The sequence below is a fragment of the Arvicanthis niloticus genome, chromosome 5 (genome assembly GCF_011762505.2).
Source record: "Arvicanthis niloticus isolate mArvNil1 chromosome 5, mArvNil1.pat.X, whole genome shotgun sequence".
NCBI classification, from domain to species: Eukaryota; Metazoa; Chordata; class Mammalia; order Rodentia; family Muridae; genus Arvicanthis; species Arvicanthis niloticus.
The window spans coordinates 103259572-103277808 of record NC_047662.1 but is presented as its reverse complement, the minus strand read 5'-3'; the positions used below and the strand labels follow the sequence as shown (position 1 = coordinate 103277808).

General features: G+C 45.5%; 1 protein-coding gene across 2 annotated transcripts in view; it reads left to right on the top strand.

The window, feature by feature from the left end:
* Positions 1–18237, top strand: part of Aco1 (aconitase 1) — a 55056-nt gene that overhangs the window by 29348 nt on the left and 7471 nt on the right. For both annotated transcript variants that reach the window (XM_076935172.1, XM_034503026.2), the window contains exons 5-18: positions 1336–1405; positions 1521–1704; positions 2598–2737; positions 4684–4855; positions 5854–5954; positions 6781–6897; positions 8000–8159; positions 9424–9559; positions 10244–10328; positions 11545–11701; positions 13112–13236; positions 14411–14515; positions 15910–16052; positions 17385–17532. In XM_076935172.1, the coding sequence (XP_076791287.1) occupies positions 1336–1405; positions 1521–1704; positions 2598–2737; positions 4684–4855; positions 5854–5954; positions 6781–6897; positions 8000–8159; positions 9424–9559; positions 10244–10328; positions 11545–11701; positions 13112–13236; positions 14411–14515; positions 15910–16052; positions 17385–17532 (1843 nt within the window). The remainder of the gene's footprint in view (positions 1–1335; positions 1406–1520; positions 1705–2597; positions 2738–4683; positions 4856–5853; positions 5955–6780; positions 6898–7999; positions 8160–9423; positions 9560–10243; positions 10329–11544; positions 11702–13111; positions 13237–14410; positions 14516–15909; positions 16053–17384; positions 17533–18237) is intronic.

Here is an 18237-nt window from a genome sequence, read left to right as displayed (position 1 = left end):
CTACTCAGCCAGTCAGTGCCAACACCAGGGAGGCTTTTTTAGGGAACGCTAGTTCACATCTTCTTCCCAAGAGTGTCTGTCTAGTGTTCCCTGGCTGCCTCCCTTATCTTTCTGCCTGGATTGATGGCGGTTCCTCCTTTCTAAAAGCTTTGCTGGTCTCAGTTCATGCCCTCTCTGCATATGCCTGTGACATCCAGTGGTCCATGTCTAGAATTAGTAATAGCACTTCCTCCTTGTTTGGCTCCTGACAGGCCCTGAGCCTACCGAGCAGGGAAAATAAATGCAGCCTCTGCATTCTCAGTAGCTATGTTGTTAGTGAAAGGAAGGGCTGAGGGTAAAGTGGAGACTGGGGAACAGTCAAACTGGGATTCAGATGACAGCTCATGATTGACTGGTCGTCTGACCGTGACAACTCATCCAGCTTCCCTGTGCCTGTGCCTCCACGGCTGCTTCTGCGGGTTGTGATGATGACACAGTGAGACGCAAGAGACAGCGTGGGGTCGGGGTAAGGATGCCGACACCAATCCAGATGCTAGATCTCACCAACGTCTAGCTGTGCAGCACCGGGCAGCTGTAACTTCTGTCTATCTCATTCTCCTCACTTGAAAATGCATACATTAGTAGTCCCCAACTCAAAATATCATTTTAGAAATTCGATGAGAAAATTAATCAAGCAGTTAGAATAGTAGCTGTTTCCCAGTAATGTCAATAGTGATTATCTAATGAGTGGAGCTTGACTTAGGTATTAGCTGCTTAGTGTTAACTCATAGTCCATATACAGTGAGCTCCTTTTGTGTGCTAAACATGCAGAGTTGTGACTGTGACCTTGAGTAAGCCTCTGCATGTGATCTGGGGTTTACAGTTGTCCATGGAGAGATACCCTCTACAAAAACCCCAGTCTGAAAGACAGGAGGTTCTGATCGCAGTGGACCTTGCCATCGCTGTTTACCTTCTCCAGCGCGAACACATTAGCACAGACCCACATGTGGCTCAGCAGAGGGAGGAGGACCAGGTGCAGAAGCAAGGGTTCCCTGTGCATCTCTGCTGCTCTTGTCATACATGTCTTGAGTTTGTCCCTAGCGTCAGACATGGCACTTAACTTTCCGTGGAATTCAGCCCATGGTTTTCCACTGTGCTTCAGGGCTTTGGAGGAGTCACTTGAACCAGGTCATTTGTAACATGCGTTTGCAGCTTGCCTCAGTTTTCAGCGGGTGAGAGGGATGTATACCAGCCTTCAGACCTGCAGATGCTGTCTCACTGATTCATCACCAGCAGGTTGTATGGGTAACTTGCAAAGCCTTGCCGTTTTTACAGCTAGTTTTTTCTTTCTGACAGGGCAGACAGTTTACAGAAGAATCAAGACCTAGAGTTTGAAAGAAATCGAGAGCGATTTGAATTTTTGAAGGTATGGACCAGAGCTCAGCTTCTCTGCTTGGTTTTCCGTGGTAGTGGGACATTGAGGAGAGGTGTGTAGGCCAAGTGGAAATGTTTTCAGTGTTCTTCCTGTTATTCAATCCTAGTGGGGTTCCCAGGCCTTTTGCAACATGAGGATTATTCCTCCTGGCTCAGGAATCATTCACCAGGTGAATCTGGAGTATTTGGCAAGAGTAGTGTTTGATCAGGATGGATGTTACTACCCAGACAGCCTCGTGGGCACAGATTCTCACACCACCATGATTGACGGTCTGGGAGTTCTTGGTTGGGGTGAGTCTTCTCCCACATTCCTATCATGTTCACTCTTCTAGAGCGTGCAGCTCGCTCACTGCCTATGTTTGCATGGTCATCTAGGGCATGCATCTCGCTCACTGCCTGTGTTTGCATGGTCGTCTAGAGCATGCATCTCGCTCACTGCCTATGTTTGCATGGTTGTCTAGAGCATGCATCTTGCTCACTGCCTGTGTTTTCATGGTTTGCATGGTCGTCTAGAGCATGCATCTCACTCACTGCCTATGTTTGCATGGTTGTCTAGAGCATGCATCTCGCTCACTGCCTGTGTTTGCATGGTTGTCTAGAGCATGCATCTCGCTCACTGCCTGTGTTTTCATGGTTTGCATGGTCGTCTAGAGCATGCATCTCACTCACTGCCTATGTTTGCATGGTTGTCTAGAGCATGCATCTCGCTCACTGCCTGTGTTTGCATGGTTGTCTAGAGCATGCATCTCGCTCACTGCCTGTGTTTGCATGGTCATCTAGGGCATGCATCTCGTTCACTATCTGTATTTACATGGTCACAGAGGAAGGTGCTTTGTCTGCTCTACTTACTGCTGTATTTTCAGTGCCTAGAAGTGACATTCACTTTCTACTTGGAAAAATAAACTGAATTAAGTTTAAGGACATTTGTATAAGTGAAAATCAACTAGGCATTTGTTAACGATGGTGCCTCTTAAATCAACTCTCTATTAAGTGTGCCATTGAAGAGATTTTTGGTACAGGTCCTGGGAGAAGGCACACTCTGTAGAGGAAACAGAGAAAAATGAGTGTTCCTTAGGGAAATGCAGCTCTATGCCAGGTAAACGTGCTGGCTGGGCTTCTTGACTCTGTGGCTGAGGGACAGCGAGGACTATAAAAGCATTATTCTGTTGTGCTGTTCACTGCAGGTGTAGGTGGTATTGAAGCAGAAGCTGTCATGCTGGGTCAGCCCATCAGCATGGTGCTTCCCCAGGTGATTGGCTATAGGCTGATGGGGAATCCTCACCCTCTGGTAACATCCACAGACATTGTGCTCACCATTACCAAGGTAATGATGTGTGTGTGTGTGTGTGTGTGTGTGTGTGTGTGTGTGTGTGTTGCCTCTTCCATACCTTAGAAAGCCAGTGACAAACAGGGATTAAACACAATGAAGTCTGTGCTACAGAGAGGCTAGGATACAATACGTTAATACATATTAAAATAAAATGAGATGAAAGTGATTCTAAAAAAAAAAAAAAAAGAAAGTGATTTTTGTGGTTAAATTTAGATGTTATCTTTATTCTTTTACTTAATTTTAAAAATTGTGACAAAGTATGGGGAAATTAAAATCATGTTCATATTCCTGCCATTGAGATTTTTTTTCCAATCCCTGGCTGTCCTGGAACTCTTTGTAGACCAGGCTGTCCTCAGACTCAGAGAGATCTGCCTGCCTCTGCCTCTCAAGTGCTGGGATTAAGGTGTGTGCCACTACACTAGGCTCCTGTACCCAAGATTTAAAGATGTGATAAGGTCCTGCCAGATTTGCTTCTGAGCAAATGAATTTTAATATTTTTAATGAATTAATGCGACTTTATAATTAGCATGTATTTATGGTTCAGAAGACCTTCTCCTTCCCAGACATAATCACTGTGTTGAGGTTGAAAATTATCCCCACACTTTTTTTACACTTTTGCTACAATTCTTTGTACACGGATCTTTTTTGAGTTTTCTTACCTTTTTTACCTCCCTGTGTATATGAGACAAGCCAAGGCATATATGGAGTACAGAGGAGAGATAGCCTTTGGGATTTAGTTCCGTCCACTGAGCTGTTTCTCTAGTCCCACCTGGATTTTAAGTTACTTTATTGTAACAGATGTATCTACTAGTTGGAAAGTATTAGGGCTTTTTCTTAAACTCTTGCAGGAACACCCCCCCCACACACACACACACACTTTTTTTTTATTCACTTTACAAAAAGGATCCACAGAATTTTTCCATGGAACATGACTTGTGGTAGTAAGTATTGTGCACTATGTCTTTAAAAACAAATTACTTAAATACTGTGATTGTATAAGAAGTAAGGTGGTTTCATGGTCTTTATTTTAAACACTTTTTTTTTCTTAGTCATATAGTATAGAAACCATTTGTATAGACCCTGTGCTGAAAAAGCCAAAAGATTTTCTTTAACTTAATCTTTATAGACTATAGAATTGGATTTATTGGAACACCACAAATTGTCACAATTTTTTTCAAAAATAGAATAACACACCCAAAAGTGTGTTAAAATGTATGTAACCAAAGGGCTTTCTGTGCAGTCTCAGCTGTCTGTGAAGCTGGCTTCCTGGGAAGACAGGAGATGGGCAGTCTGTGGGATGTATGGTAAAACAGGGCTTTATGTGCATAAAAACAAATCATTTACCCAAATCCTGTTCTTCATTCTGATGTTTTTCTTTTTCTTTCTTTCTTTCTTTTTTTTTCTTTTTTTTTTTTTTTTTTTTTTTTTTTTGGTTTTCGAGACAGGGTTTCTCTATGTAGCCCTGGCTGTCCTGGAACTCACTCTGTAGACCAGGCTGGCCTCGAACTCAGAAATCCACCTGCCTCTGCCTCCCAAGGACTGGGATTAAATTCTGATGTTTTTTTCATTTAGAACACTTTACCTTGGTGTTAATCACATTTTTTTTTTTTTGTCATTTTTTTCTTTCTTTTTAAAATATAAGAATAAATTTGCTACAATCTCAGATTTACAGGAGGGTTGATGGGAAATGAGTAGAGTCCCTGCTGCTTCTTCCCAGCTCCCCTAATGTCACACCACAATGGCCTTCTCAAAACTAAGGTTAACGTTGGTATAGTGCTCCTAACTACAGTGTCACCCATCCCTCAGTTGATGACCCTTTGCTATTCTGGGATCCAGTTCTATATGCCTTGTTGCTTTTAGAGAGCGTTGCAAAAAAGTAGTTCTGTGTTTTAAACACATGCTGTCAAGCCTCACACTTTCCTATTGTCTCCACTGTATAGCACCTCCGACAAGTTGGGGTTGTGGGCAAATTTGTGGAGTTTTTCGGGCCAGGAGTGGCCCAGCTGTCCATTGCTGACCGAGCTACGATTGCTAACATGTGCCCAGAGTATGGTGCGACGGCAGCCTTCTTCCCAGTTGACAAAGTCAGCATCGCGTACCTGGTGCAGACAGGTAAGTAAAGGGCTGAAGGCAGAGACGCTGGGAATGACAGCCCTGCCTTCCGCCTCTGCCCATACCATGCTCTTATATTAGACTTACTCTCCCTCTCTGTGGAGACAGAATATGTTGTTGGATTTAAGGAGGTGTGCAGTAGAACTATGATGGCCAAGAAAGAGCGTTCTCTGGTGCCCCAGAACCCAGATGTGTGTGCTGGCTTTCAACTGATCTGTTTGTATTGACACAAGAGATCTTAGTGATGGTAACTGTTGTCCCTGGGGTGCCTTTAGGGTACCCCCTTCATACACTGGTAGGGTAGACTGATGGATTACTTGCTTAAATAATAGGAGGGGAAGCCTAGAATCAGAGCCGTGTAATTAACCAAGGCTGGCAAGGAGCAGATCGAGAATCAAAGGCCGTGGCTGGCTTACTCAGAACACCAGCGGGTTCAAGCTTCTATTCCTGGTGATATGATGTGAGATGTAAATTCAGATTCTTGGTTCTGCCTTGTCCTAGCTGTGTTCCTTAGAGAACTTACCTAATAATTTTCCTGAGCTAGCATTTCCTCATCAGTAAATGAGAATAATAATAATAGTTCTTGTTTCATGGGATGAGAGTTTGAAGTAATTCATTTGAAGCCCTTAGTGCACAGTGCCAGGCACACGAAGTGCTTGTGAGCCAGAGGTATGAGGTCGTTGGTAATTGTTTCAACAAAGGAATGTTAAGAGGGTCTGTGGCAAGTTGAGGGCAGATGCGTGGGTGGAGCTGGGTAGTGGGCTCCCGCTGAGGAGCCTCCTGATGAGGAACTGTCAAGTGGAGTCCTGTAAGTGGAGCCGGGATCTAGTCTGTCCATGTCACGTGGGTAGGAGCACAGCCGGTGCTGATGAGAAGCAGCCTGGAGGCCGATGGCAGCAGCATTGGTGTGTGTTCACAGGGGCCTGCAGACAGGCTTTCAGCTTGTAGCCTTTCACCAGGAAACAGTAACATGCTTATCTGTTACTAATGCCATTTAGGTCGTGAGGAAGACAAAGTCAAGCACATTCAAAAGTATCTTCAGGCTGTAGGCATGTTTCGAGATTTCAATGACTCCTCTCAAGACCCAGACTTCACTCAGGTATGAGAGAGCTACCAGCCAGCGCGTTTCTTCTTTCTGAGGTCCCAGTTGCAGTGGTCTTTGTTTTTTCAGGGATGGTTCAACTGTGGGAAATTAGTTTCTGTGTTTTTATTATAAGGGACAGAACAGGGTGGCAAAGGGTGAAAAATGAGAAGATTAAGGACATAAACACACCACAGTGACTTCTTAATATGCCTGCTGACCTAACCTCTGTGACCTAACCTCCCCCACCTACTGACTGATAACCTCTTCTTGGCAGACTTTATTGAGATTGCTGAGCTATTTAAAGGCCAAGGCCATCATTGTTACAGTCCTGGAAAGAACTAAATGCACAACCATATCAGTGGTTCTGCTTATCCAGTGATTTGCTTGAAAACTGAATCCATAGTTTTCCAAGCAGCCACGATTAGAAAGTAAACCAGACTTGGGGGTCCCAGTTTTCATGTATAAGGGGAAAAAGTACTCATTGGGTTGTCAGACTACTTTCTGCTGTGATGGATTGTGGGTACATCCCTCAGTAGAAAGCCTATCTCAACCTGAAAGCCATGTGTGAGCTACTCTACAGCGTAGGGAGTAGAAGAGAGCAGGTAACCTATGTCCACCCTGTCTAAGGCTGCAAAGAGTCCTGCCAGCCCATGCTACTCCTGTACCCATCTCAGTATTGGGAAATTAATCTTCCACACGGCTGGAGGATTGCTGGCTCCCTAGTTTTGGAACATGGCTGCTTGTTTACTTGGTTGTTTATTGTTGGGGTGTTCTAAGGTCTTTGGTGTGGTTGAGCTGTTTCTTTATGAAGTCTATAATTGCTTTTGGCTTGGGCGAACAGGTTGTGGAGTTAGATCTGAAAACAGTTGTGCCATGCTGCAGTGGACCAAAAAGACCTCAGGACAAAGTTGCTGTGTCTGAGATGAAAAAGGACTTTGAAAGCTGCCTTGGAGCTAAGGTAGGGCCTCCGGACTCTGCCTGTGTCTTAGGGTTTCACAACGCCTTGGTAGGAATTTTCCTGAAGCCTGGTGCCAGGGTCGTTTCTTCTCTATCCTAAACGCTTTCATGGTTCCCCCATTAGCTATGGGACCAGCAGCTTCCCTGCATCACATGCCTGCCTATCTATATGCACAACCCGTTTATGCATTTATCCTTTTCACATGAAAACCCATTTTCTTCAGTGTTGTTGGCCCTATTCACACATACTCTTTAGGTCTCTGGACTTCTTGCTCTGACCGCTCTGTGTGTGCATGTCTCTGCTCCATCCCCTGGTATCCTATTCTGTTCGATCCATAAAGTTCTGCTCAGATACCCTTCTCTGTAGCATGGCCCCAAGCATCTCCTAGCAGGAAGTCATCTTTCCTCAGTTGAAACTTCATGGCACTTAGCCGAAGCCCATTGGGTGAGGTCCCATATTCTTTAATTTAGAGTGTTGCATGTGTGATTTCCCTTACTGGCCTGTGCCTTTGAGTGTAAGATTTGCATCATAATTGTTCTGTTACCCCACAAAGCTCCCAGCATGACACCTGCTCTCAGTGGGTGTCTCCCAAACGAGAGGTTTGGATGGATTTTATCTACAAGGCATCAGCATTATACCAGATGTTCAGCTGTGCCTTACATTACTGATCAGAGTAATTGAAAGTAATATTAATTAATACCATTATCTCCAAATTTCCACGTGGTTACAATCAGTAGTCTCAGGCCATACCCACTGAACTGCACACTAATAATGATTTAGGGTTCTTTGCAGGCTAACTTAGAACTGTGTGTAGATTTAATCATCTTGAGGAGAGGAGAAAGCAATTGCTATTAACTTCATTGCTGAGCAAGATTCAGGACTCACAACTGCCTTTGTGAATATTTAAAAAGAATAAAGAGAAGTTGAAATTTTCTGGGCTGTTTCAAAGTTCACTCACAGAAGTATTTGTTCTGTTAACAGTTGGCACTTAAAATTGCTACCAAATTCTTCCAAAGTGAGAGGTTTTGTCTCTTTATAGCAGACTGTGTGTGTCCTATTTCTTTCTTACTACATGTAATATCTTCAACCTTCTCTTCCACAGCAAGGATTTAAAGGTTTTCAAGTTGCTCCAGACCATCACAATGACCACAAGACATTCGTCTATAATAACAGTGAATTCACTCTTGCTCACGGCTCTGTGGTAATCGCCGCCATCACTAGCTGCACAAACACCAGCAATCCTTCCGTGATGTTAGGAGCAGGTGCGTGCGTCTGGCTCCAGCCGCTTTACAGATGCAGACACTGATTGGCCCAGAAAATTCCTGTGCAACTAGTAGCATCCAATACAAAGTATTTGAAGTAGAAATTCATAGTGTCCAACAACCTTTCCTTTGTACTTAGCACAGAAAATACGTAGAGGAAAGCAGAGGAAGCAGGATGTCTGCTAACACTTAGAATCTGGCTCTGCCTGAGAAAGAAAGAAATAGAAGAAGAACCTGTTGTTGCATCATAGACTTTGTTCCCATAAGCTCCACCTGGACAGTGAACTTTGCACTGTCTTGGTGCACTGGCAGTTGCAGCCGGACTGGGGCACAGGGCACTGGCCGATCAAGCTCCCTGTGCCAGCCGCTTGTGCAATGCTGAGAAACAGTTAATAGTTACACAGAGTTCACGGTTAGAAGAGCCCTTAGTCCAGATGGTTAGTCACCCTTGGGATCCTCCTTAGCTCCAGAAAGCAGAGCCGACAGTTCTTTCTTAGTGGGCCAAGAGGAAACCTTTTTAGGGTTCATCTTTGCCACCTAAGCTTTCCATACTTATCTGGAATGAACCAGTTTTATCAGGCAACATCAGCAGCCCCCCCATGGCCTTGTCTCCTTGCTCCCTCACCTCTTTGCCTTGTATCTTCCCCAAAGCGGTATTGCTTATGGAGTCAGAGTACAGGCTGTCCCATCACAGTCTAGGAGCTCAGGGCTTCTGATCTTCTGCTTTCTGAATATCTGTGCTGTAGATCTGTTATAGGCCGCCTAGGTTCACTATCATTCAGTACACGATTGTGTGTCTCAGAAAGGCCTTCCCAGTTGCAGTTTTCATCTAAACCCAAGCAGATACTATTAGATAACTTTCCCTCCAAACTTTAAAAACTCATTTTATAAAATATTCCTAAATGGCTTGGATTTATTTCTTTCATTTGTTCGGTTGATTGTTTTTGTTTTTTGAGAATTTGGAGTGTACACCGGGTTGCTCTAACCTCACAGAGGTTCTGCCTCCTGGGGGCTGGGAGTAAAGACGTGTGCCACTGTGCCAGGCTGATTTGTGTTTATTAAAAGAGCAAGCGGTCCTACCTCTTGCTTCATTTCTGTGACTCACTTGGGCTTGCTGCATGCATCAACTGTCCCTGGGTAGTGACCTTTTGATCGATGTATCAGTCAAGAAATGTAACTGGAAAAAAACAGACATTTTCCTAATGTGTTCTTAGCATATAAATAAATGTCCACCCATGCTGTGTCTCTGTTCACCATTTCACAGGATTGTTAGCAAAGAAAGCTGTGGAGGCGGGGCTGAATGTGAAGCCTTACGTCAAAACCAGCCTGTCTCCTGGAAGTGGAGTGGTCACCTACTACCTTCGAGAGAGTGGAGTCATGCCTTACCTGTCCCAGTTAGGGTGAGGACGAGGGTGTTCGTTTGTTTGTTTTGTTTCTGCCTTAGCTTTTGTGGCAGTCCTCTGGTGTCCCTGTCTGTGTAGCGGTTTGGGGCTTATCTGGTGCTATGTACTTTCATAGTATTTTATCACAGGTAAAATGTGATAAAACTCTAGCATTCTAACTGCATGGGCCCAATGGATAGTCGTGCTGGTTCATCATACATACAAGAGCCAACCCTGGGTTTCCGCGTGACATTCCCTCCTTTCCCCAGAAGAGGGCGCCTTCCTCATTTGTACTGAGATGAACCACACGCTGGTGGTGGTGGCTGTGTAATTGAGTCTGCATTTTGGCATGGAAGTAATTACTTACACGGCTGCAGTCGTTCAGTCCTTGAGGCAAATGAGTGATTAGATGCCCAAACAGTCTCTCCCATTACTGTGTTAGTTTGAATAACAGCTATTTTCCCCATGTGTTTTATAAAATGCAAAAGATTTGGGGAACGCACAGCAGTAGGAGATGGGGACATTAAACGGCACATCTGGTTTCAGCTTTTAAATATTCTAAATCATTCACACCCTCTGTTACAAGCTTTAAAATGTCGGTAGCATCCTGTCCTAAACTTCCTCCGCTGCCATTCCTTTATGACGTGTGGCCTCCGGGAGCACTCCAGCGAGGGCTCACTTGTCCTGTGCTTTGATGCCTAGGTTTGACGTGGTGGGCTACGGCTGCATGACCTGCATCGGCAACAGCGGACCCCTTCCTGAACCCGTGGTAGAGGCAATCACTCAGGTAATTACGGAGGTCTGGGTTCTGCGGACCTCTTGTCTGAGTTCATATAACTCAACGTTTTACGACAGTCCTTGGGATTGGGATGTGGTTAAGAGTATGCTTTAGAAGTAAGGTTAACGAGCAGAAGTCACTAGCTGTGTGACACCGGGCAGCTAAATGAGCTGGTTCGTGCCTTGGTTTCCACAACTGTACGCTGGAGATATATAGCACCTGGTTTAGAGAATGCTGAATGGAGGGACTCTGGCCAGCCCAAGCGTGGCAAACATGGCTCTGGCAGACCTCGCTCTTCTCCCTCATTCCATCTGCCTTATTAAAAACTATCTCTTCCCTTACTTGGCCACTTCCTCCTCCTGAGGCTGACTACCAAGGTCTAGCTATCAAAGTATTAAAGTCCAACAATCAAAAACCCCCTTTGCTTGCCCTAATCATGTCCAATCAAAATGAAACACCTCATTCTAACACAGGGTTTCCCTCTTCACCTTTACAAACTGCCATTTCCCTGTGCATCACCTCTGTCTCCTCTATCCAGGGATAGTCCCTTGTCATGTGCCCCTGACACACACCCTTCCCCTTTCCCTCATCCTGTCTCCTGCCTTTGTCTTTTCTTCCCTGCCCCGTGACCCTCTGGGGCAAATAAATGTACTTGTGCTGAGAACTTGGTCTTGGGGTGTCTTGAGGGTCCCGACACTGAAAATGATGGTAATAAAAGTGAAGTGCTTAGAACAGTGCCTGGCACACAGGCGAGGGCTCAGGTCATGCTGGGTTTGATGACAAGGAACTCTAAAATTGTTGATTGCTGATCATTTGAAACTTGGTTCCAAAACATACACATCCCCTTATATAAACTATGTTGGTTGGTTTGGCTTCTGGCCCTACAGATCTATATCCCTGAAAAGCACTGTTGGACCTGTCACTGTCGTTTCCCTCAGCTGTCACCTTTTGACCTTTCTTGGTAGTCTCTCCTGGCCTTAGACTCTTGCAGCAAAAATTATATCATATGCTGACCTGTCTGGTATTTTCTCAAGAACAGTATTGACCACTACTCCCTGCATTTGACCTGAGCCTCTCCCCTTGGAATACCCCTCCATGCCCTCCTCCCTGTGGCAGACCTGAGGGAAGGGTGCTGATGTTTTTGTCCACATCATGTGAAAACTGACCTGACAGAAGTCTAGGCAGCGCCTGTCTTGTGAACTGATAGTTCTCTTGCCTCCCACAGGGGGACCTGGTAGCTGTTGGAGTACTGTCTGGGAACAGGAATTTTGAAGGCCGAGTCCATCCTAACACACGGGCCAACTACTTAGCATCTCCCCCACTCGTAATAGCATATGCAATCGCAGGCACCGTCAGGATTGACTTCGAGAAAGAGCCTTTGGGTAAGAGTTTGGGGTTTGTGGCCGTCTCTTTCTAGTGAATTGAAAAAATAGACTGGAAGGAAGTTGCTACTTTTGGGGGCATGCTGCCACATGTCTTTAATCCTAGGACACAGAAAGCAGAAGCAGATCTCTAAAAGTGAGCTCCAGGCCAGTCAGGGCTGCACAGTGAGACCCTGTTTCTAAAAACAAAGACTCTAGAGATGAGACAGAGTTCTCTTCACTGTTCTCCAGGAGAGAGCCAAAAGACAAAGGAAGAAACAGAGCTCTCTTGGGGTTGATAGGTGTCTAAAAGGACATAAAGCCCAAACGTATTAGCAATTTGCTGTTCTGTATCCTTCAGCGGTCCCTGGCTTTTGCCCCCTGCTGGCTTCCCGAGGCTGGCTCCCCGTTACTGCATACTCTGTATGAGCACGCTCCAGGTGTTTAGGAGTCTCACAGTCCCAAGTGCTGCTTTGCCCTGGGCTTTTGCTCTCTGCATCCTCACTCCAGCCTGAGGAGAGTCAGTGTGGCGGGCATCCCTTAGATTTGCATTTAGGAAATGGAACTCTAGCTACAGTTGACCCTCTGTGCCTTTAGATTCTACATTTTCAATTATCCCTACTCACTAAGATGTATTTGACCCTAAGTCAGTATTCCCAGTGTTGTCAGGGAAACGTGAGCTGGGGGAAGCTGCGTCACCCAGTACACATCTTCAGTGTGCCATAGCCAGACACGGCATCACTCTGTCTTCTTGCCTCGGCTCTTAAATCTGTAAACAAATGTCCTTACATAGTCAGCATTGCCGTCACTTTAGATAGCCTGGAGCGTAATCCTGAACTGGCATCCAGTATTGTACACACAAGAAGCCAGTGGTGTGCCTGACATTGGCACAGGCTTCCTTCAGGCATGATGTGTGCTGTTGGCTCTGAGTTAAGAACAGTATTCTAAGCCTTCCTCAGTGTCCAGACAGCATTGGCTTCAGGAACCTCTGGGGATACTGAAGTCTGCCAGCAGCAGATGCCTCATAGCAAACGACACCGTGTTTCGTGTTAGGCACAGGCCACCCCTAAGGACACTCATGACACCTACGACAATGTCAACGTTGTATAAATGTTGTGTAGGGAATAATGAGAAGAGGGATGTATAAGATCAGTGCAGACACTCTTTGTTTTCTGTTGTCAGTCTATAGCTGATTACATTAACAGATTCAGAACCTACAAGCTAGAGGCCCAGCTGTGTATAATGTCTGTAAATAAGACAGCATATGCTACCACTTAATATATTAGACACTTGATGGAAATATGGTCAGAGATTTTATTACAGAGAAGAGATTCAGTCTTCACTGGTTCATGTTTGCACAGAACAGATGTGGCTGTGTGATAATGAAAATGGGTGTTAGAGATTTTCTCATCAGTAACATGTCTTCCCCAGGAGTAAATGCACAGGGCCAGCAAGTGTTTCTGAAGGATATCTGGCCAACTCGAGATGAGATCCAGGCGGTGGAACGGCAGTATGTCATCCCCGGGATGTTTAAGGAGGTCTATCAGAAAATAGAGGTGAGACTCTCAAAGTAATTAAATAAATAGATACATAAAGCAGGAGAAAATGAGTGGGAAAAGAGCCTCAGTAATGCTCGTCCCCGATGGCCAAGGCCTTCTGGCCAAGGGTGATGGGCATGGAATCTTCTCATTGTTCTCCCAACATGCTGCTCACTGGAAAACAGTGTCAGGGGCTTATGCCAACCGTCTGACTAAACGAGTTTCGACAAAGATGAAATTACGGATCTCTGAAGAACATTCAAGCCAACTTAGGCACACAGTGGCTCTCACTTGCTGTCTAGTGTCCATGTAACCTGGAAGCCCAATATTTTAAGACTCTATATTCATTATCTATTGGTTCCATCACGGATGGGGATGGGACTCATGAGGCCCCATCCCTCCCTGATGAGCAGTGGCTTGGAGAAGAGGAGTCATTTTCCTCAGTAGTGTAGCTGCCGAGAAGGTATCCAGGCTCCAGTAACTCGCCCCAGCCATGCTCACACAAGCTATGCTGATTGAACTGAGCAGGTCAGAAGAAAAACGCATGCAGGAGAGGGGGTGAGAAGAAGGGAATGGCGTTAGGAAGAATTGGAGGGGACAAAAGGGTAAAGGGGGGGTGTGCCCTAGAACATTGCACACATGTACATGAAATCATTTAAAAAGAGATATAGACACATATATTGGAAATAAAAGTAAGTAACACTTAGTAAATTAAAACAAAAGCGTTTCATGCCTGTGGGTGCAGAGCCAGTGGGAGCCTTGGTCTTCCCAAGCTCTGAGCAAAAGTCGCCCATCTGGGCTGACACCATCTACTGCAAACCTCCCTGGGCTTTGGACTGAGGTCCCCAGTCCCGTAGTGGCTCTCAGGTGGCAGCTTCCCTCAGCATTGCCAACGTGGCTTCTTCAGTTTGACCATGGTAGATAGTTACCATAGAGGAATGATAGTAGCCAGTCTCTTCACAGGAAGAGGTCACCTGCCAGTGAGTCTCTGGGGAGAGGGCGAAGGGCCTTTATCCCAGGGCAGGACTGGACAGGATTCCTGTCACTTAGCAAGACAAAGGAATCACTTTGTGTATCTGCTTAGAATCAAAGTGGATTTTTAGTAGACTTCTTTTGAATGATTTTATTTATCAGATTTTTCCTGGACTGGAATGTGATTGGTTCTTTTCCCTTTTTTTTAAATTGCTTTCAGACTGTAAACAAAAGCTGGAATGCCTTGGCAGCCCCGTCGGATACGCTGTACACATGGAACCCCAAATCTACTTACATTAAATCACCGCCGTTCTTCGAAAGCTTGGTATTGATTTTTATTATATTTGTAGATGTATTTTTACATTGTACTTGTTAGTGTGTGTGTGATGCTTGTGTGTGAGCACGGGTGCAAGTGTGCCGTGACACGTGGAGGTCAGAAGCAGCTACTGAGTCAGTTCTCACTGTCCAGTGAGTCCCAGGGTCAGACTCAGGTCATCGGGGTTGGTGTTGGCAAGAACCTTTACCTCGTGCCATCTCACTGGCCTAATGTTCTTTTTTTAACATGTATGACGGTTTGGCTTGCACGTATGTCTGTGTACTACATGTGTATAGTGCCCAGGATGGTGACAGAGGTCATTGGATCCCCTGTACCTAGAGTTACTGACAGTTGTGAGCCATCATGTAGGTGCTAGAAACTGAAGAGTGTCTGGTCCTGACCTCTGAGTGATCTCTCCAGCCCCTGGATTTTTACTTTTAAACATAAGCTTTAAAAAAAAAAAAATTATGCCGGGCGGTGGTGGCCCACGCCTTTAATCCCAGCACTTGGGAGGCAGAGGCAGGAGGATTTCTGAGTTCGAGGCCAGCCTGGTCTACAAAGTGAGTTCCAGGACAGCCAGGGCTACACAGAGAAACCCTGTCTCGATAAATAAATAAATAAATAAATAAATAAATAAATAAATAAAATTATGTACATGTGTACACTGTAGCTGTCCTCAAACATACCAGAAGAGGGCATCATATCCCATTACAGATGGTTGTAAGCCACCATGTGATTGTTGGGAATTGAACTCAGGACCTCTGGAAGAACAGTCAGTGCTCTTAACCACTGAGCCATCTCTCCAGCCCAAACATAAGCTCTTCTAAAGGTGTTTTTTCTTATACAGTAAAACCTTTGCACACTCCACCTGATAATGCTGAGAGTGTTGTAGGAGGCTCGGGGGCTTGGCTGTAGGCACTGTTTCTCTGGCCGGAAGTTCTGTATGGCTGTGCAGGGACATCCTGGTGAGAAGACACCACCTAGGAGAGGACCAGCTAAGGTCTGCAGGACTGGTCCAGGAGAATATCCTCAGGGCTTGCTGCCATATTTATTTAACTCGTACACTCCATGATGGGTCCCTAAAGGGCAGGAGGGAGAACTCAGCCTCCCAGTTGTCTGTGGCATCTGAAGAATTACATGGAGAAGCAGAAAGGATGTCCTTGCAGCTGCGTTCCTATTGCCTTGGAGGACTGGTGTCATGTGTCACCTTCTGTCCAAGGCTCAGAAGCGAATACTTTCGGTTTACCTCACTTTTAATTGTAAATACCATCACTATGAGCCAGTACTTGGGGATTTTCCATGCATTGATGTAGAACTCCCAGTCTGGTTCACTCGGTGTCAAGCCCACCTGGTGGCCTGTCTGGGACACCTGTGCTAATGCTAACTTGTGCATTCTTCAATAGACTTTAGATCTCCAGCCACCCAAGTCTGTAGTGGATGCCTATGTGCTACTAAATTTAGGAGATTCAGTAACAACAGACCATATCTCTCCAGCTGGGAATATTGCAAGAAACAGCCCTGCGGCTCGATACTTGACGACCAGAGGGTGAGTGTGGATGAGGCAGGAAGGGCTGAAGGTGGAGGGAGGAAATACAAGGATGAAGCCAAGGCCACATTTCTCTCTTCCTGTGGTGAATTTGGGGTCAGACTGTTCTCTTTCTTTGCTGAGCATGAGTGCTTGAAAACCAGCTGGTTCCTGCTTTTGTTGTCTCATTAGCACTGTAGGAGAGCTTGTGAGTCACAGATGACCAGGAGGGGCAGCTTCCTAAGCAAGTGTAGGCTCATCCTTCTTACCTGGGAAGCCCTGGCAGGGCCTGCTAGAGGCCCAGCAGTGACATAGCCTGGAATTCATTGTCATGTTGTCATGTCCCGTTGACAGTACTTACAGGACTGCCTCCAGAGTGTGCAGCTCACTCACCCCTTCATCTTCTCAGACAAGCCAATAGTCTACCCACATCATTCTCTGTTATCAGCTCAATACAGATAATGAGTTTGGGGGTTCCCAAGTCTAATTTCCATGAGAGTCATCCTGATTTCTGTCCCTCCCTTCTGAATCAGTTCTCTTGAAGAGAGGGCTCAGAGCAAATTTGAGAAGCAGGACACTTTTTTCTCTGGGTGGAGGGATTCTCTTGACATTGGAGTTGTTTAGAGCAGTGATTACCAGGGACTATAGTGTCCCCCTCCCTGCAATGCACAAACCCACGACATTTGGGGTAGGATTTCAGAGGGTCTGAGGCATGCTTGCCTGCACCTGAAACCCGCAGAAGCTCCCTAACCTCCGGATAGAGATGTAACAATTAAATCATGTTAACACTGACCCCTAGAATCTAAGACACAGGCCAGTAATCTGGCTGCTGTGTTGTCTGAAACATGCTGTTCTTGCCGTCACAAAATTCCCTTCATCGGTTCTCACGCATAAGATATAGGATCTCTGGCCCTGCCATGAGTCTTCTCTTCTGAGACGTTGTGTGTTGCTTCCCTTGGCCTGCAGGCCCTGATTATTCAGGGGCAAATTCAGGCCCACATGGAGTTAGTTTAGTTCTTCTCCGTTCTGTGACCCATCTTCCTGGCCTCCCTGCCGCTTTAAATCCAGTTTTCACTTCCATGTAGCTGTGTGAGCTTCCTGCTGAGTTCAGAGGATATCCAGATGCAAAAGACTCTTGAGTTGATCCTGGGGAGCACTGATTCCTGACTGCTCTGCTCCTGACTGACTGACTGACTGACCCAGTTAAGGCTTTGAGAGCAACCTGGAGAGCAGTGTCTGGCAGATTCAATGACATACCTCGGTTATGGCTTTTTTTTTTTTTTTTTTTTTTTTAGTCTGCGCGTAAGCTAAGTTTACTCTTCACTCACATGCTACCCCACCTTCTGTTATTAGCCTAACACCACGAGAGTTCAACTCTTATGGCTCCCGCCGGGGTAATGACGCCATCATGGCACGGGGTACATTTGCCAACATTCGCTTGCTGAACAAGTTTTTGAACAAGCAGGCACCTCAGACTATCCATCTTCCTTCAGGAGAAACCGTGAGTATCATCTCCCTTGCTTCAGAAACTAATGTCTGTCAGGCTCTGATGCCTGATCTTCACAGTGGCTTGACTGATCTTCACAGCCACAGCCTGCCTGACTCAACAGTTCCTCTTGCTAGGTGTCTATGTGTGTCCTGTTTATCATGGTAGAGATTACAGTCTCCTGTTGATTAATGATTGGGCACCAGGGTTCAACTAACTCTCAGTTCCTAGAAGTTGAGCTTAAAAAAAAAAAAACTCTCTGAGCAAAATTTCATCTGTGTTTAAAGTACTTGAAGACTAAATTCCAGATTATTTAGGATATTTATCAAGAAGGACTGTTGTGTGTCCCCAGTGGTATTTGTTCTAGCCCATTGCATCCACAGCACAAAGAAAGGCCATGAAGGCCCTTTGAGGTTTGCCCAGTCCTGAAGGAGCTTTTTGAAGATGGTGTATATCCTGAAGTTGTTTATTTGTAGATGGTGGGTATATGAGGTGGGAAAGCCTGGGCTCAGAGCCATCCAAGGTGAGATCCCAGTACCAGTTATTTACCTCTGTAGGCCTTTTTATAAATTTGTGACCTAAAAATAACACCAGCCTTATGTGGCTTTGAAGCTTAAAACAATATGGAATGACCTGTAAGATCCAGGATGGCACCACATTTGCAGGTCCCCAAGGACTGTCATGGAACTGCCTGATAACTGCCCACCCTCCTTGAAAATG